Source organism: Ochotona princeps, chromosome 31 (assembly GCF_030435755.1).
Source record: "Ochotona princeps isolate mOchPri1 chromosome 31, mOchPri1.hap1, whole genome shotgun sequence".
Taxonomy (NCBI): Eukaryota; Metazoa; Chordata; class Mammalia; order Lagomorpha; family Ochotonidae; genus Ochotona; species Ochotona princeps.
The window spans coordinates 6,519,416-6,540,115 of NC_080862.1; the positions used below are offsets into that span (position 1 = coordinate 6,519,416).

General features: G+C 47.5%; 1 protein-coding gene across 10 annotated transcripts in view; it reads right to left on the bottom strand.

Annotated features, from left to right (window-relative positions):
• TLE1 (TLE family member 1, transcriptional corepressor) overlaps nt 1-20,700 on the bottom strand; it is an 80,487-nt gene that overhangs the window by 57,915 nt on the left and 1,872 nt on the right. For all 10 annotated transcript variants that reach the window (XM_004591797.4, XM_058657344.1, XM_012928866.3 and 7 more), the window contains exons 3-4: nt 20,080-20,143; nt 19,922-19,966 (exon numbers count right to left, since the gene is read on the bottom strand). In XM_004591797.4, coding sequence (XP_004591854.1) covers nt 19,922-19,966; nt 20,080-20,143 — 109 coding nt within the window. The remainder of the gene's footprint in view (nt 1-19,921; nt 19,967-20,079; nt 20,144-20,700) is intronic.

The following is a 20,700-nucleotide window of genomic DNA, read 5'->3' on the forward strand; positions in this document are numbered from 1 at the left end:
TCTTGAAGTTCAACATCTTTTCACCTACTTACTGGTCCACTCTTTTTTTTTTTTTTCCTTCCTTCCCTTTCCCACTGGTGTGGATTCGCTGCCTCTTCAGAGCAGTATTTCCCACAGACAGATGCTAATAACTCTTTACCACTGCTGGCCCAGCTGCCTTTTATGGAGTTGTTGTTGTTTGGACCTTTAAGCTTTTAAATGGCCGCGTCCCTGAACTCCCCTCTCCAGCTATCCAGCTATGTGAACTAGATTTTTCCACCTAGAAATCCTTTTTCTGCCTCAAACTGAAGATATTTGGACCTGCTGAGTCAGAAGGTTTAGACATAAACTTTCCTATACCTGTTTTGACACCACATAAGGCCCACAGGTGGACAGCCAAGAGTTTTCCACACAGAATCCTCCCAATCAGACCACCAGGCAGCGGTCTACCACTACCTCTCATTCCCCAACCTCCTTCCAGGGCTGGAGTTCACAGAGGCAGCTCCTAAACTAAAAAAAAGATGGGCTTGTGTCTCAGCGTACTTGACTTGGAGTCCCATGAAGCCATTTCGGCTACTGGGTCCCAGGCCCCTGCATCAGAGATGCAGCAGCCACACAAACAAGTTCAGAAATCCATCAAAATCAAGAAACCTAGAACAGGGCCAGTGTGGTGGTGCGGTGAGTTAAGGCATCACTTCGGACCCCAGCTTCCCACACTGAAGTGTGTGTGTCTGGGTCCCAGGTCCCCTTCCAATTCCAGCCTTCCTCCTAAGGCATCTAGGGTGGCAGTGGAAGACGGGTCAAGCACTTGGAACTCTGCCACCCACACAGGACACCCAGATGGAGTTTCTGGCCCCTGGCTGTAGCATGGCCCAGCCTTAAGATGCTTGGGGAACAAGCCAGTGAAGACCTTGGACTCTGCCCCAGTCTGCATGGCTCTGCCTAACAAACCCATCCACACGTACCTCTTTACAAACAGCAAGTTTCAAGCTGCAGGTGTTCTAGTGCAGAGGGTTGCAATCTGAAAGATCTTACCAATCCCTCCGGGTCTACCTCAAAAGACAAAGCTGCCTTTGTCCCACAACATCGAAAACTTCTCAGCACCTTCCATGGAACTTACTGTGTCACCTGGTAAAACTAAACCACCAGGTACAGAGATCATGGGCTGCATGAAACACCCATCTGGTTTGCCGACAGCAGTTTCTGCATAGGCGCCCCCTACATGACAGATGGACAGCCATTAGAACCAAACTCCGGAAGCTGTGAAGTAGTTCTCCGTCACATCGCTCCACAGAAACTCATGCCATGGTGTAGGTTCAAACCACCTTCACACCGCGGCACTCAATGAAAACGGAAACATCACGAGCTCCTAACCCAAGGACCAAAGCACAAGCAGATAAATCGCTACCAAACAACGCAGAGGAAGGCAATCTACAAAAGGAAATCAGGTTAGTGGACTCACGGGTGTGAATATTTTGATGGGCAAATATGTCAAAGACCAGCAATGAATCCAAAAACATGGTCTAGTTTGCAAGATTCTCAAACCAGAAAGATGTCTTTTTCTAACTTCTGACTTCGTACGTTTAAAAACTCTGATTCCTAAAATCTCAGCCCAGTGCCTTTTCCTCATGCATACGGCGTCTAATTCCAACAGAAAAGTGCACTCCTGCACGACCTGGAGTCCCCACTGCACACAGAGTAACACAGGAGGAGAGCTGTGCGAAGCTCACCGCAGGGCAAGGACTGCTCAAAAGTAATTGCCCACGGGTCTCCGAGCAATCCAATGGCTCCTTGCCCAAAGTCTGCGGAAGGAGGGGAAACTCCACCAGCATTAAATTGCAAAATTGATGGGTCATAAAAATTGCTGCTTATGCTGAGGGCTGGCAAACTGACCCGCTGGTTTCCTTGAACCACGCAGGAAGCCAAGAGGAAAAAAAAAACCAGAATAGAGTGTTGGTAAGAAGTGTCTGGCAGCAGATAAATGGGCAAGAACATGAAAACAAAGTTCACGAAGGAAAATAAACGGATAACCTCTAAACCCCTTCTGACTAGAACTTTCTAAGATGACATCCTTGAATACAGGAAAAAAAAAAAAGCGTGCAACTTTACCAGCAATCAAACAGAAAGGAAATTCAGCTGTCAGGCAGGTCATCTGAAGCCACTGTTGGTTGTATAAAAAAAAAATTAGTGAGACCCACCAATGGTGAGTCCTCAGAGAATGAGAACAATGAAGTGTTACAGACAATAGAGGCACCCGGTATGGTCGTCTTGAAAAGCAAGTGAAAAATACGCTTCAAGACCATGAAGTTATTTCAACCCTTTGGGAAGGCTGTGTACGGCTAAGAATTTATCCTAAGGAGATAGTTCAAGTGAAAAGCATCCCACCGTGGGAAGCTGCCCAGTGCAGACCCGGTTTCAAAGCAGAAACAAAAAAGGCCAGGTAAAGATGGAAGAACAGTTGACCCTATCCATGGCTCCAGGAAATGAGTGATCCAAGACCATAAAGCAAGCTCAGAAGCCACATTCCCTGGAGGGAAGGCAAGCAAATGTAGAAGATGAAGGCATACTCAAGACCAGAATCAGAACGAATCAAATCACTGGCAAAGCCACACAGTGGAGTGACCACACAACCCCAAAGGAAGTATAGCCACCCAAGCCATCATCCCGCAGCACACAACGACCAACAAGCAGCTGGTTCCTGGCACAGCCGCTCTGCCTGGCAGCATGTAATCTACAAAGGACTCAATCAGGAATGGCAGATCATAACTACACAAGCAGCAAACTCCACACGGTATTCTGCTTAACAGGTGGATAGTATTGCGTGTCTCTGCTAATACTGGACAAGTCAGCCCACTGATAGCACTAGGTCCACAAAATCTTCTCTCATTCTTGAGGGCCACATCCAATACACCCAAATAGAGCCAGAGATCCATGTGTGTGAATAAACCATGGATCCATCCAAAACACTACAAATAATCTTCCAACAGTCCCTCCCTCTTCATAGGAGAAGAAAGGCTCCCATAGGAGAAGAAAGGCATTTGGTCGGGTACCTGCTACTCACTTCCCATCAAGAGTGCCTTACGTCATCAGTGCACCTGCGTAGATACACTGCATTAGAGTAACCTTCTGTATGCAATAAAATCCTGTCCTCCCCACAGCCCCCACACCCACTAATCTCATCTTGGGGAAATCCAAATGAAAAGAACATGAAGCATCGTGAAGTTCAGGCCCAGCGGCTAACGAGTGCTCGGTGCTTACAAGCTGGAGTGCCCATCACGATGGGTGTTGCTTGTTGCAACACCCACGGCGGGCCGCGGCTCCAGGGCCTTACAAGGAGGGGACCCAGCATCTGCGTTTCTTTCTGCAATTCCAGGTGACCCTGAGGCTCCCAGCAGATGACACTCGGAGAAACACTGCAGCACACACAAGAGCAGTGCACCTGCCAGGCCCTCTGACATTCCCTCGGGTCTTTACAACACCGGGTCCCCAGTGAGCAGAGACCAAGAGGCAAAAATAACTTGCCTGAGGTCAGAACCAAGACAAGCCAGTGCAAAGGTCACACCTAATTCTCTGCAAAGCCTTGCTAACACCTGAGGGCTGCGTTCTCCACGTATCTAAAAAAAGAAAAAAAGAAGTAGCCTCTATAACATATGTTCGTATTTATTGGGTCCTGCACAATAGCTTACTTGCTAGATCCTTGCCTTTAAACTGTTATGATCCCATATGGGAGTCAGTTAATCTCCTGGCTGCTCCACTTCCCATCTAGCTCCCTGCTTGTGGCCTGGAAAACAGACGAAGTTGGCCCAAAGCCTTGGGACCCTGCACCCGGGTGGGAGACAAAGAAGTTCCTGGCTTCAGATTGGCTCAGTTCCAGCCACTGAGGCCAACTGGGGCATGACCCAGCAGATCTGTCTCTCCTCTCTGTATATCTGCCTTTCCAATAAAAACAAATTAAAAAAAAATAAGTTTTTAAGAAAAAATTTCTTTGTTTTCACTGTATTTGTAAAGCAGACTGAAACAAAATGTTGCATCGTCTAGCTTAGCCCTCAACTGCCTATTGGCCGCTGAGGCTCAACCAGGCAGATGCCAAAGACTGACTGTGGTGGGCTTACTCCACAGCTGGCAGGGAGTCAAGCGCCTGAGCTGTCACCTGCAGGCCTCCCAGAGCGCACACGCACAGGAAGCTGGAATCAGAAGCAGAGCCAGGACACGAACCAAGGCACTTCGCAGGGGCATTTGCAAGCCGTGTCTTCACCACTGTAGGACAGCCAGCCCTCCACAGACTGGGAGTGTAGGAACACATTTGCCTCCTACGGAAAAACCTCTCAACTCACTAAAATGGTTCCACCCATGGCAAGCTAATCTTGCTCCCTTCTTCAAAAGCTGTGATTAAAACAAAGAGTACCAGGTGACAGCAACTCTCCTAGTGGCTCAACCAATCAGAACATTAGTCACTGGTTACTAACTCCCCTTCACTTGGCAACTCCCACGCTTTCTAATCTGAGCTCTTTCCAACCGAACCCAGACTCCTCTCACTGCTCATCTCACGCACTCAAGGCTCCTTTGGAAAACAAGCGGGGGTTCAAAAAAAAAAGACTCAGGCTGGCGATAGAAACATTAATTGCCGCCATTCTCTGGCTCCAGGAAAGGCAGACTTGCAGGGGCCTGCATCTCCCGAGAAAGCTCTCCCGGATCTTCAGAGCAGCTCTCAGCAGAAAAAACTCAAGTGCCCTTAATTGTTTATGTTCTTAATGCAGAGCCTCTCGAATGCATTCATTTTTAATAGCGGGCTTGAGTGTGCAGCCCATCAAAGAACGGCAAAGCAACTCTATTCATTCATTGGTTCTCCTTCCTGCAATGATGGCCTTTTGATTTATTTGCAAATGACAAGCTTGCCAGGCCCCACTTGAGCGCTGCCCTCTTTCCTTTTTTTTTTTCCCCAAGAATTCAGATGCATTTTCCAAGATGAAGTTGAGTCTGCAATGTTGTGTATTTGTGTAAATTTTTGCCCCTTCAGTTCCTTCTAATTAATGACTTAAATGTTTTGACCCAACTGTTGCCAAGCAGAGCATTTGGGCTTTAATTTGTCATTTTGGTAAAGATGCATATTTGACAAAAGCATCGCAGCTGCTCCAGTCCCTAAATAGCACATTTCCATTATTCAGAAACCCTTGTTATGGAGTTCAGAAAGGGCCTGTTTACAGGAAATCGTATTAACTTGTCGCAGGATGGAAAAAAAAAATAATAAAGGACAGCTTTTGGTGGCTTAAAGGAACATGCGTTCCCTGGTGCCACGGAAGGTTTTTAAGAGAAACCCTGCCAGGGTGAATCCCAGCACTTCTGTCTCTCTGAAGTCATCACTCATTGCCCAAAGATGGCAAGCGAACAAGCCCACACCTTTCACCCTTTTCATAAATCTCAATCATCAGGGAGCTCATGAGAAATTAGATGGTATCAATACAATAGCAGGATGAGTAGGAGGAAAAGCCAACTACATCAACATCATCATCATCATCATCATCATCATCAGAAGAGGGTTAAAAGTCACACTGCTACAACATGCCGATGGAAAGGCAAAAAGGCAGCAAGGAATATGCAAATAACAGTACCTCTAAAAACAAAGGGTCGTGGGACTTTTTCTCCTAATATTGCAGTAAAATTTTAAAAACACTTTTAAGTCATACCTGCCCACCGCTGAGACCTGGTAGCTTGTCTTGGCTCACTAGCAGCCTCTAGCAGCCTCTACTAGATCCACCTGACCATGGGGACAAAGCAAACACGGCATACAACAGAAGAACACACGAAAAACTTACCTATTAGCATTGACACCCCCGCCCGCCACACTGCGACCTCCCCATGTCTTGCGTGGAGATCACTGGATAACCAGCTTGGCATGAAATCTGCCCTAACACGTTGCAGCCTTTGGCACATCCAGATGGTCAGAAAGGGACTGCCCACACAAGGCAACCAGGGGTTAGTGGTTGCCTGATTGTAAAAGCCGCCCACAGCTGAATCAATGGCATGTACAAATGGCAGCTGCCACTCTGATTCCTGGACCAAATCCTAGGGGAAAGTTAACAGCTCCACCAACAGACCTAGCTACCAGCTCCATGCTGGCAGCGTGGCTGTCAGAGAGGGCCCAGGGCAGTGTCCTTCCCAGCTGGACCCGCCCACTGCAATTCCACTCCCCGAGGCTCAAGTGCTGGCTGGTCCTTGAGGAACAAGACAAGGCTTCCAACCTTCTCAGCTGCAACCTGAATTCTCTACCCGGTCAGTAGCAGAGGGCCAAGAAAGCTGCAGAGAATATCTGCATCTTCCAGAAGGCACCTTCCAAGGGGTTCAAAGAGGGATGTGTCACAGAGGTGGCCCTGGTTCAGACAGGGCACCAGTTCCTGCCCTAGGAAGAGGGCATTGCCGAATTCCAAGAGCTTGGGGAGGAAAGGCTGGGTACCAGTGAGGCGAAGGAGGAGGGCATGTGTGGCCAGGGAAGCAACAGTTAGGAGGACATTACTTCCTAATACAACACTCGGGGGAAAAAAAAAAGGCAAGTAAGACAGCACTAATCAACCTCCAAGACAACCTAACTTCAGGACAAAGTGTTGTGTGAAAGAGGATCTATTCAGGATTACAGGCACTGGCCGAAAATAAACATTTAATTAAAAAATATGCCAAAGGAAAAAGCCCCAGGTCTCCTTACACCTGGATGCATTCATTTACAATTTTAATATTATACGGTGTTACAGTGCTAACACACGCCAAGGAAGCATTGAACAAACAAAAGGGAAAGTGAGAGCCACAGAAATGAGAACCACGTGTGACTCAGGGGCCACTGGAAGTTGCCTTCCCCATAATTCACAAGTTATTTTACAAGTGGGTAAATCAATTTATATGCTCATGCTCGTGCGTGTGTTTTTAAAAAAACAACTGAGCTATTTCGCCATTCATGATGTGGGTTCCAGGACATGTCAATTCTCATTTCCCAGAGCACCAGGAACCAAAGTGAGCCCACGTATTCTGTTACCCTGGCCTGCACTTGTGTGGTTCCCACAGGGCCGGGCTGGCTCAATCAGCCTGCGTTCCTTCTTCAAGAACAGGATAGACTTCCTGCCATTTGGACTGTGAAACACAGTCATCCACCAGGGAATAAAGGTCAATGTTGCACTTTCGGTCATTACTGAATCATTGAGATGATCTGTGGTGAGGATGGAGAGGAAAATCGAAGGCTGCGAGCACGCTGCAAATGGCTTGACCTCAGACCAATTTTCATCTCCATCTGTCTAATAGACATGTGGCTAAGAAGCCCTGCCTCCTTCTCGGCCGCTCAGCTGTTTGCAAACCCTTGGCACAAGCCAGGAACCAGTTAAAGAACGTATTAATAGAAGGAAACACAACCTTCCAGGCCTCACTCAGCCTGAGGCTTACCTGGGTGTTAGGTCAGCGGCTGAGATCTGGAATGCTCAGTCTGCAAGCAGTAGGACGGAAGAGAGAACTCAACTAACTGGGGCTCTTCCTGTGCAGTGCAGAGCCCCGGGAGAGAATCTCCATATTCATGTATGCAAATATATGCACGCCACCCTGCCACACCCACCAGAACACAGCCCCACCATTCCTATCACATCTGCCAAACCACTCACATGGGGGATGGCACCTCCAAAAACTCCATGTGGCTACTTAAGGAAGTCCTTTATGGTCCAATTAAAGCTCCTTAATCATTCACAATGATTTCACTCCTTAAAAACAAAATATTCTTGAGAAGCCAGAGCCTAATTCTCACGGAAGCCATGGAACACATGTCAATATCAATTTTTCTTTTTTGACTTCACACCAAAACTCCCCTTCCCTGGATTGGCCAAGCTTCTGTTTTAAGATGATGTTGTGCCATACACAAGTTAGGCCCCCACAGTATATCAGTGTCAAACAACATCGTGTCAAGCTAAGATTCAATTCAGGTAAGTGCCACTGCCAAATTTCCCTGTTCCCAGACGGGCTTTAAGATTATTTTATTGCTTAAAATTTAATTTGTTCCAACTCGTGTCTCCATGACAACGTTGGCTAACCCTGCAAATCATTTGGGTAATTGGATATCTTATCTTTCTATTGCTCTCAAATCGAATGATTCTGCTAGAATTGTAACAGCCAATCAAATTTACAGTCCTCCTGAGTAATAGACTTGGAAAAGTAGCCACATTCATCTGCTCTTTACAGCCATATTAACCAGTAAGCGACAAACAGCAGCATCCGCTCTTCAGACTGTACTCCGAATTATAAATGATGTCAATATCAATATTCTCACACTGCAAAATCTACTCACAAGACCTTCCTCTCGGATGTAACTTTAGTCAGAAGCCACAACTGACATCATTCCGTCAACTTAGAATAATTTCTTGATTTGGAAAGAAACCAAGTAAGAAACAATCGGAGAAGCTAGTAAGAAACACGACTAAGAACACATTTACAAAATACTCCTGGGGAGGGGTGGGGGTTCATGTGATTTTGACAAGGAGCAAACAGTGACTATGCAAGATCATGGGCCCAGCACAGTAGCCTAAGGGCTACACGCCCAGCCTTGCATGCACTGGGATCCCATATGGACACCAGTTCACGTCCCCGCTGCTCCATTTCCTTTCCAGCCCCATGCTGGTGGCCTAGGAAAGCAGTCAAGCACGCTTCTAACCCTTGGGTCCCTGCACCCACATGGGAGACCCAGAAGAAGCTCCTGGCTTCGGATTGGCTCAGCTCCAGCCATTGTGGCCACTTGAAGAGTAAACCAGTGGCTTAAGATCTTTCTCTTTGTCTCTTTCTCTCTGTAAATCTTTCAAAAAAATAAACTTTTTAAAGAAAACATTTCTAAAGATTGTAATTTTGCATCAACACACAAGTAAGCCATTTTGATGTATTAGTCAAGAGAGAGGAATGAAAAGATTTAGCAAGCGGTTCAGAAGTCTGTGCTCGCCGAGAAATCCCCGTAGTCAGACCGTGACACCTCCTTGTACTTTATTTAATTCGGCATTGCAGCATCCAAGCCAGTCAATTAGGAAACAGATTTCTTATCAGATTCCAAAGTCAGCAGTTCCCCTCTCGAGCAGTGCTATGATTTTGGCCGCTGGTCAGCTCAGAAAGCTCCGAAGCTGGACGCCATTCAGGGGTCCCATTCCAAGCTTCTCAGTAGCTGTTGCAAAGGCCTTGGCTCCAAGCGAGCTCATGGCCCAGGCACTGTAAAAACGCCAGCCCATTTACAAATGGAAAAGGCACTGTGGTGCATGCCAACTGGCAGGCGAGGGGCTTGTCAGGAACTCGGTGCTTCCCTTACAGACACTCAGGAGGTCAGGGCCACTTGTCAAGCTCAGCAGAAAGCGACATTCAGAAGGACTTTTTCTGCATCTACACCCTGGTCCTCGCTGAGCCTCTGGGCAGGTCCTGGACTGCTGGTCCTCGCTGAGCCTCTGGGCAGGTCCTGGACTGCTGGTCCTCGCTGAGCCCTCCTTCATTCCAAACTCCTCTCACAAAGACAAATAAAAAAGTGCCACTAAGTCATGCCTGGCACAGGAGCCAGCAATGCCAGCTTCCATGGCAGGCTTAGGATGCCCACCCCAGCGGCTGTGCACTCTTCCTCCTGGAGAGCTAGTTCTGTTGTGCGGTCTTTTGTTATGTGTAGTTTTGTTTACTCAAAATACGGGCAGAAACACAACTTCGAGATCATGGGAAAGCAGTCAAAGACGGCCCAGGACATTGGGACCCTGCACCTGCGTGGGAGACCTGGAAGAAGCTCCTAGCTCCTGGCTTCAGAGCAGCTCAGCACCAGCGTTGGGGGGGCCACTTGGGAAGTGAATCATCAGGCGGAAAATCGTCCTCTCTGTCTCTCCTCTTCTCTGTATAACTAACTTTCCGATAAAACAAAATATCTTTAAATTAAAAATCAAAATCTGAAATATCATCTGTCCTTTATTCTGTCAAGCTTACTTCAATACAATGAAGCAACATTTCACTGCATGCAACCTCTTCAATGAAAACAACAAAAAACCAAAAATCAAAAAAAAAAAAACCACTCAATACAATTACATTTTCTTTCTGGCAGCTGACATGAAATTACTTAAAAGTCAGTGCCTTACAAGGACACATTTTGGTGTCTGTCCAAAGTAAGGCATTTTAATTCCTTTAGACTATTCAGAACACAGACTGTCAACAGAAGACTTACTTCTATATGTGTGGATTCTAAATTCTCCTTTTCAGCCTAAAGATAAATGCTTGTGATCTTAGACGGAAACAAAAGGCTTTGTAATTGGTGGGCTGGGATGAAAAGTAAATTAATTTAGGAGTAGAGAGGAAGGAAGCTGGCCTTGACAAAACAGGTGGAAGTGAAATGGAGGATGACCTACAAGTCCCACAGCAGTGGCAGTTTTAAAGGAGCCAAGGAAGCGTTCGTCACACAGTCTCTCGGGGACTCGTGAGGACCACTCAGCGGGTAAGTGCTAATGCCATCCTCCCCTAACCCTCACTGTCTGTCTTCTCTCTTTTCAGGAGACACTATCCACACACAGGTAGGCTGGCAGAATGAAAGGGGTGATTGGCAGTAGGGGCCTGAGGACTCACAGGCCGGAACAAACCCACATTTGACTTCTGAAAGCCCAAGGGCCTGTCCACCAAACACGCGTGGGATGGAAACAGGCACCCACGCCGCAGGCCACAGCGGGGATGCTCGGCCTGCCCCCACGGCCTCAGAGGCCCGTCCTTCATTCTCCACCACCCCAGGCCAAGGCGCAGATCAACGTGGAGCCCCCCGCCTTTTGGCAAACTCAAAAGCGACCTTTTTTATTTTCACTCACTAATCCATAGGAGCCTTTCAAATGGCACAGATAAAGGCAGCTACATTTTTGTTCTCTAAATCAATTTTCTCCCTAGCCATCAAACTAGATGTTCCCGCACAGGGAAAGAACAGCCCGTCCCTTCTAATTCAAAAATCCATACTGCCATTGCCCTTGCAAACTGCTAAACAAGCAGTATCGGCAAGTCACTTGTGTTCTGTAATATATTTACTGCAAATCCCAATGGCTTGTCCCCTAATGCAGTTTTCTATTGTGTCTGCGCGTGTCAATACACTGGCTGGTCAGCCGTCTTGCAAGCGCCTGTGACTGGCTGTTTGCTCACGGCATCAAGAGGGTGCTGGGCAGGGACAAAGGCTGTGTTCCTGTAGGGCCCACCAGGTGCCCGGCCACAGTCCACAGCCCTGGGGAAGAGTCCCCCTCAAACATGTCTGCTTTCTGGCACAAATTACTCCCAAGTGATCCTCTCCAGCAGTATAGTCTTCATGCACCAAAACTTCCAAACTCAGGGTTATTTCCTTAAAATTAACTCCCTGATTACTATAACATCAAAGATTTCTCCCGAGCAAAAACAGTGGCTGCATCTTACATTTTACAAGGAAAGGGCCACAACACAAGGGAAGGGGCTTGGCAGGAGGAGTCCTTAAGGACATAAATCTTATCAGGGGACCACTGAGAAATACAGCGCCTTAGCACCCGTAATGGTGGCTCACCGAACACAATTACATCAGAGGCGAGTCCAGCAGAAACGTACTAGGAAAACCCATTCAGACAGAATGCCGCAGAAGTGCATGGAGTTTCTCCTTCACTCATACTCTAGATGCTAAGTGCTGGTCGTGGAACAAACCTTCCACACTCTCTAGAATCCTTTAGGGACTGAGGGGGAGGAGTGGGCATCTCTAAGACCTGTAACAGACAGGAAAGATGGTCACTGTGAGCCTCCAGGGATAACAGGCAAGTGGGTGTCGACGATGCATTGCGCGCTCCTTTTCTGTATATGAAGAATTTTCCTAAGAAAATGTGTTGAGAGGCTGCACAACGACATACAATGTTAACCAGGTTGGGCCCGCCTTTATAGCCTAGTGACTAAAGTCCTCGCCTTGAACGCATCAGGATCCCATATGGGTGCCGGGTTGTGCCCCGGCATCCCCGCTTCCCACCCAGCTCCCTGTTTGTGGCATGGGAAAGCAGTCAAGGATGGCCCAAAGCCTTGGGACCCTGCACCCGCGTAGGAGACCTGGAAGAGGCTCCTGGTTCCTGGCTTCGGATCAACTCAGCTCCAGCCAGCCACTGCCAGCACTTGGGGAGCGAAACAGTGAATGGAAGATCTTTCCCTGTCTTTCCTTCTTTGTGTAAATCTGACTTTCCAACACAAATAAATTTTTTAAAAAATGAAAATGTTAACCAGAGTTGGTTGGATCTAGTGGTGACGCAACCAGTTAGGCCACCCAACATCAGAGTACCTGGGTTGGATTCCCTAATGGTGGCCTTCACCGCGGTGTCCAGCTACTGCAGACCGTGGCTGGCACCTGTGAGGGCTCACTCACTCAGAGATCTGGCCGGAGTGTCTAGCTCCTGGCTGCGGTACAGCCCAGCGCAGCCGCCACCATCACGGGCCATTTGCAGAACGAACCAGGAGACAGGAGTTCTGCCTCTCTTTCCCTGCTCGTCATACTTTTCAGTAGCTCTTGTGGCTCTTGTGGTTGTCCCTGACGCAGACAGTACCACGCACACACACTCTCAGTTCACACTCAAGCTCAGGCTGTGCAGGGTGCTGGCTTTTTCTCAGCAGAAACTGGAGAACACTGACCTAATTAGACTCCTCATTAGTAAGCTTTAGTGGCTACTCCAAGTGTAAATCACTTTTTTCCAAAAGAAAAACAAATGAGAAGTGGCTAGATGAGATGATTAGACCCAAACAGATTTTAGATTTTTGCATAAGACTCCAGAGTGGTATCTTATGGTTTGTTAGCCAGCCTCCAAGGACTTGTGGAAAGACCTTCAGATGCACGAAAACCGCCAAAATTGTTGGGCAAAACTGTAAACTTAATATACTTTTTTTTTCTTTTTTTTACAAAGTAGCTTTCACCTGATTTGCGATTGTGCAGTATAGCAGCACAAGGTACCGGTTCCCACTCTACATAGGAGTCCCTGAGTCACACCATGTGACAGGTGCCTGGATCCGCATGATGGGTTGGAACAGGTACATGTAAGGCTTAGGCTCTAGCTTCAAGTCAACTGCAATCTAGTGACCATCATAAAAGCAGCACTGGAAAAATACTCTTCCAGAACAGCGCGCCTAAAGTCAGTGGCGTGACGGCTGCGGCCGGAGCGGCGGTGGAAAGCCTTGAAGGAAGCGGGCGGTGTTATTTGAACTGGACCTTGAAGGGGCATGAGGAAGGCCACGCGGAGCTTGACAAAGAGGTTTGGACATTTTAGAAGAAAAACAGGAAAACACAAAACATACTTTCAGCACAAGAAGCAGACCATTTGGCTGGATTAAAGGAACTGCGGGGAAGAGAAAGTTGCAGGGGCCAAGATAAACTGGAGGGGAAAGGCCTTAGGGTGGGCTAACACAGGCGGCTGGGAAGGAAGGTGGGGCTGCTCAAAGCGCAGGGCATCACACTCAAAACACAGCTCAAAGCCCTGAGCTCCTCAGCTCTCTGCCCACTCACCCCTGGAGACATGTCCCCTTTCCCGAGCTTGGGTTCTACAGGGGCCGACAGGTGGGTGACCATGGAAGCAGAGTGGACACACTGGACAAACTGGAGCAGCACTGAGAAGACCGAACTCTGCTGTTCCATATGTCCATGGGACACATATGTGCGGTCGGTTAGTTTCTTAAGTCTGCTACTCTGGCCATGGGACTGATGGGTTCAACGAAATACCACGGACTACTGACCTCGTTGGGTCAGTCATGGCCCAAGTGTCAAGGCCAGTGTAACCAGAACGCACTCTCAGTGGTCCGGGAGACCGCGCGACTTCGGATGTGTGAGTTCAAAGACACTAACACACACATCTGATGGATGATGGATTTTATTGGCCAACGCGTTCACCATACACCTCTGGAATGTTTAGCACGTTGGCGCACGTAACTCCGCCCTCATCCGTGAACAGTGATGAACCTCCGTCACACTGAAGAGTTCTTCTCTGCTTTGCAAAGGAAAGAAATTCAGTGGTAGAATTTCCTCTTAGACCAAAACAACCGTACTCCATCACTTTCCTGCTAACATATTTTGTGGCCAAAGAATGAATAGGCAGCAAAGAATACTGCATGGAAAACCCAAGACGTGTCTTTCTATACCCTGTGTTAAAAGATGGATGGGAAGGGAATAAACGAATTAGGCTCGGTTGCCATTCTCTATTACTTTGAAGCAAGCAAACAGAATGAAACTAAAAATGTAACTGTTAATGAAATGTAATTGTGCTAACTCACAGGTCATTTGACAGAACCGCATACATCAACATTTCAGAAACACTGAGGTGACTGTGGTCTCTAAAATATGCATTTGCAAACAACTGCAGACCAACTCACCATTTTTGTGCCACCAAATGAATGGCAGGATATGAATAACTTAAAGTGAAAGGTTAAGTGTAAACATACTTCATTTTTTAGATCAAACTTAGAAAAGAATCAAAAAACCCTCTAGTGCTTGTCCACACCCACGCATACCTAGTATCCACCTGAGTGTGCACACACGTACACAAACTTCACCAGAAACACCAAATCATATTCCCACAAACCCACCTGATGACACACTTATGCAGAACTCATCTATCCTTTGGGGAGGGCTATCTGAAAGACAGACATGCTTAATCTTGTCAAGTAAGCCAACCAGAAAAAAAAACAAAAACAAAAAACCTGTTCCCAGTCTAACTAAAAGACATTATAGCAGACACTAGTAGTAAGAATTTCAGGAATTCAGCGGCACGGGCTACCCATGGTGGCAGATGGGCAACTGAGCCAGGAAGGCCTGGGGAATGTCTCAGCTTTCTTTCAGCCCAAGTCCACTCCTGGGGACCACAACAGGTGGAACTCGGCTCCCTGGAAATTCACCATGGTTCCTTGGCCACTCAAGATGATTCAATATTTTTTTACTAAAGGAACAGATTCCACCCTATGGTTCCATTTTTTTTTTCTTTTTTAACCCTGTGGTTCTTCATAAACACTTTTTTTTTTTTTTTTGCAAGAATGTAAGCCCTCCAGCAGAAACAATTCTCTAATTCCCACTCCAAAGTGCTCAGAGCGGTGGGTGCGTGGGTGAGTCGTTGCCCCATCCACGTGGCGGTCAGACTTTCAAAGGAGCCCTTCATGTAGCAGCGGGGGAAGCAGGTCCAGAGAAGCTCAGAACTTGATCCCAGCCCCTTGCAGGACGCTCCGCAGAGGGCAGGCACCCCCAGAGGATGCCTGCCCCTGCACTCCTCAGCTCTGCCTCCCTAGCCTCATCCTCACCCACACCCATCTCTCCTTAGAGAAAATGATGGTATTCTGTTCCATACGGATATTTTCAGCACTCATTTTGAATTTTTAAAATGTCATGTGAGCACTAAATTTTCTGATACCTTCCTAAATGTCTTGCCTGAGGCTACACGGTAGGCTCTGGAACGAGCAGCAGCTACCACACCAATGCTGACAGGCTCGGGGCAGGGACCAGCGTGTCGACATGGGCCCTGCGTGCTGATAAAACAAACGCTAATCTCACACTTGCAAATCTAGGTTCTGAACACTTGAACGCTTGCAAAGGCCAGGCCTTGGCTGGAACAAAGTGAAGCTGGGACCACTCCAACATTGATGACAACTGCTCTCTTTGTATTACAAGGTTATTAGTACCTGCTAGGCCTTAACTCTAAGCACCTGCACTCCAGCCAATCATTTTATGGCATTTTAACTTCCAAATAATCGCAAGGTGAGAGACTGGAGACAAAAAAATCACACGTGTATGGCCCAGTGGTAAAAATATTGCTTGGGATGCCCAAGTCCCAAATCAACATTCATGGGTTCTGGTGCTTGTTGTGTTCTCCCCCCTAGCTTCCTGCTTATGTACGCCCTGGTTCAAGTACTTGAGTTGTGTCATCCACACGAGTCCCACACAGAGTTGGGCCTGGCCCAGCCTAGATTGGGCCTGGCCCAGCCCCAGCTACTACAGTCATTTCATTTTGGGAAATGAAAACCAGCAGATAGAACATTTTTTCCTCTGTTTCTCTCCCTTTGTGATCTCATCTTAGAAATGAACCCATAGGTGAATGAATCCCCAACAATTTCAAATACTTTATTATTCTTCCCCCACCCCCCAAAAAAAGAGAATTATGTATAAGAAACGTCTTTGAGAAGTTTTCAAAGTACACAGCAAAACCGTAGAAGCAGTTTCACTGCAACACTTCACAGTCTGAGACACGCAGCTTGCAGCAAGGATCTCATGAACTCTTTCGCCTTCCTCACCCCAAAAGCAAACTGTAAGGCAGACCATCGTTTTTTGTAGATGTATTGTTGGGAAGCATTGCCCGGGCACCTGCCTGCAGAGTCGCTAGCACCCCACCTGCTGAATAAAACCCGTGGCAGGCAGAAATCAGAAATCACGCACTCCACCACTACGGTGGGCCAAGGGTCTCTGCTGCTCTTCAAAGTATTTTAATCTGACGATGGTAACCCTCAGTCACTACAACCCGTTCCCAGGCCCGGCTTCTACTCGCAGACCACACAGACCACGTGCCTAGCCCTGATGTGTCTTGTAGATCATGTGGTCTAATCAGCACAAGAATGAGAACCGGGCCATGAGTTCTGCCACTGGCCTGGTGATCCCAACAGCAGCCTAGTGGGGACAAGAAGCCACCTGGGGTCACACACAACCCCAGCTCAAGCTAACAGGTGCTCGGCACCAAGCAAGTCGCAACACCCCATGTGCTTCACAGGATGTTGACGGTGCCCATGGCAGACAAGTCGCTGTGGAAAGCTGTGACCCGCTGCATGAACCAGGGCCCTGATGACCACTGAAGCATGGGCTCATCAGCAGGGAGAACAATGAGACCAAGGAGGCTTCTGTGTGCATTTGTGGTACATCCCCTTCCCAAAAACACCAATCAGGAGCATAGCAAAGACGAGCGACAGAAAAAACCAACGACCTCCACACACACCGGGCATAGCCCCGCAAACAACCGAGGTCACATCAACCTATTATTCTTCATGCAGCCTAACTCAGACGATACCAGAATTGTCTTCCTTCCTGGGAAGTCTTACCTCTCTCTAGCGCAGCGTGCTCAAGTATGTGATCTACATGAACAAGGGAACAAGCCTTCACGCTACCATGCGGCTTTTCAGTATTTATTACCATCCCTGTTTGGCTGCATTTTCAGAAGGGCACCGAGAAAAGTTAGGGGAAGGCTTTGCCCGGAAGTGTCCAGACAACATCAACACCGAGCGCGGGCACCGCACCAAGAAAGGAAACCACAATTCTACCGCTAGTGACTTCAATGCACTTCCACTTGACAACTTCCCAGCGGAAAAGCCGGAGGTGGTGAGACCTGAAGCTGAAATTTCTACAACTCAGTCTCTCGCCACAGCCCCGGAAAGCCGGAGAGGGGGAGTGGGCTCTCACCGCAGGCACGCCGAGCAGCATGAAGCTCCATCTCCATGGAAAGTTTCCTCATCAGTGCGTTTTTTTTTTCTTTTCCGTAACAAAGATGTTGTCAGAAATGCCAATTTTTTTTGTGTCCCCTGATGATGCCTTGCTAGCATTTGGTTATAAGCCATAAAGCAGGAATAATTTCAGCCTGTCAGGAGTCTCGCTAATGCCCAGTGTCCCCCTAGAGAGAATTCCTGTCAAATCTAATGAGAGCTCCAAAGGCCCTCTCTACAATATAATGAGCACTTAGGCCATGCTGTTGATCAGGCGGCAAAAAGCATCAATTTGAGCCTGGCTACACCCTGGGGGCCAGACGTCACCAGTTTTAATAAAAATTATGATTACTTGCGGCACCAAATGCCTCCTCGGAACTTCTTATTAACGTGTGACATTCGGAAGGATGCTTCTCCAGTGTAAGGCCACTTGCAACTGAATTATAGCACGACGCTGCAGACCACTCTAGTCAAGGGTCTGTCAGCATTTACAATATAAACTAAATTTCGGGGGTCTGGGGTGGGGCGGGCACTTACTACCCTGCCAGGAGGAACAAGGTGCCACTCAGCTTTGCACATTTTTCACATTTACTGAGCCAATTATACACAGTGTATTGTGAATGCACACAGCCTCACAGCCAGACAGTACATGCCCACAAGGGCTCAGCGCCGCCCTGCACAGGCTCCTTAGAAAACTATTTTCATGCCAGGCGGCTCCTGACCCTCCTCACCTCTTCTCTCTTCCTCCTCCACTGCCAGGAAGAGCTCACCTCACTACATAACCTACAGGGACCCTGCAAAATCACATACCTCTCTCAGTCTCCCCACAAGAAGCCCCGCACCTGCACACAAAAATCACACAGGGGTGTTGCTCCCCCGGGAGAAAAAAATGTGGATAAGGTGACGCAATTTTTTGAGTTGATGGGTTTAAGAAGAAAAAAGCTCAGTCTCCTGTTCCTTTTCTAGAATATTTGTTACCAGAAAACTTACCCCCACTCAGGATTAACTTACAGAACAAAAACAGCATTTCTGGACATGTGGGTTTACTCAGTCATTTTGAATGACCATGTCAGCCACAGCCCTTCTAAGCCATTGACTGTCAGCAAGTTACAAGTGGTGTCTCAGGGAGGCCCTCTGGTCATGGAAACACACACACACACACACACACACACAGGAACCAACCCAGCTACCAACTTTGCACATAAAAAAAGTCAGCATTTTTTAAAGCCTGAATTACATTATTAATGAAAAAGTCTGAAGTCTCATTTTCCAAACACATATCTGAGAACAGATCTAAGGTACAGGATGATAACATGAGGAGATCTATGATGAATTAAAAATCAAAGAATGCAGTGTTACAAAAGCAGAATTCAACTCTTGAAACACACTTGCTTAATGAAAGTCTTTGACTCTAAGGAAGATCTGAAGGGTGAACTAATCCATTTCTCCACTGTGCCCCAGCCGGTCGGCCATGCTCTTTAATTTAATGAAACAAGGGTTTGAGATGACATAGCACATATATATCAAGTAAGAATTGTATTGTTGCACTTTGAAATGTGTCCAACTGTGCAACTTCATCTGATGATAATTTTTTAAGAGGCCATCGATTTCTAAAAGACTTATTGTACCAGCGTCTTGATGAAAAAGTGAGTGTCAGCTAATCTCCGCAATACTTACACCCTGCCACTAATGCTTTCTTTGGCAGACAATGACTCCTCCATCGAGGGTCCTTCGGGCTGAGCAATCATGTAGCTTTCCCTCTCTTACGAGGCCCTTAGTGCCTTGTTCCAGCTCAATACGCTTTTTATATACCATTATAGTAGCCGTAAGTGTGAATTTTATGGGAACTTGCAAACTCATAGTCATACCTACAGCTTTCCAGTCACTAATCTTCTCACGCTTTTCAAAGCAGCAGGACTGAAGAAATTTCCAACATGTGCCGTGGCCACAAAGGGATGATCTGTCCCTCTCGCTTTTACCTCCAAACCTGCCATCAACCGACACGTTTCTCAAAAACAATGCTTGTTAATAAGCCACTAATGCTGAGTTTCACTTTGCCTAGCCCCAAAGCATCGAGAGCTCTAATTCATCACGCAGCTTGCCCAACCTGCTCACACAAACTCCTCAACCAGGTATTCTCCCTCCATCCCCCCAGGCGCACGCGTGCCTCCAGAACCACACAGAAACATCAGCTGTTCGCAACTTCAGCAACTCTACCGGACACCCAGATCTCCCAAAAGGACGGCCCCTCTAGCCAGGAGAACAAGTCAATTCAGGCTTCGTTTCCCTGCTGCCTAAAAGAAAAATGGCTCATTCACATTTCAAAAACACCTCACCTTGTAATCAACCCTTGCTACAGAGAGTACCACCCATAAACAGAAAGGGAAAACCAAGGCAACACAGACTGTGCAAAGCCCAAGGCCCACAGCCCACTACAGAGCACCAGGCCACGGTTGCAGAACCGCAGGAGCCGATTTCTGACACAGCTCAAGCTTCATCCAAAGCTTACCTGCTTGTGCATTTCAATGTTTAATCCATAGGACATTTCATAATACTGTAAAGAGAAGAGAAGAACCACGCGTTTCATTAGCTTGCATGTGTAATCAGGCCAAGCACACGTATGTACCGACAGGACGTGAAGGGGAAGTTCCACTTTCTGATACCTACCATGACGTAGTGCCTCTGCATTTCCGTCTTTTCGCTTGCCAGTTTCTCGCATTCCAATTTCAGGCTACGAAAACAAAACAGGCATCTTAATGTAAACACGACGTCACTTGTTTTAACATCTGCCTTCCGTATTTGCACATCAAGTTAAAAACACAGACCAATTTGGAAAAGCCACAAACTATCTAGGCGAACCCCCCAAAGCTTCATCCCACTGCACGGAACAGGAAAGAAGGGCGACGAGGTGGGCAGGACAAGGGACCCCGCAGCCGTCCCTGCTCTTCTTGGGGCACACCAGCGAGCCCACCTTGGCCCCTCGCCTGCGGCACTAGCCAGCTTCTTAGCACACTCCTGTCTCCAGCTCAGGCTACAGCAAATGACGTTTACACTGGCTGGTACTTCTCAAAACCCTGAGGGCTTTTTTTTTTAAATTCCTACCAGAATACAGCAAGCAGCTACAGCTCTGAAAGGCTCAATGTTCCCCTTGATGGGAGCAGAGGCTAGCTACAAGGAGCCTGCCCAAGTCACAAAATTCACAGCCGAATCTTCTACCCTCATCTCGGGGGGGGGGGGGGGGGGAGGTGTGACAAAGCTCTAAGCTGCCTTGAAAATGATTTCTCAGTT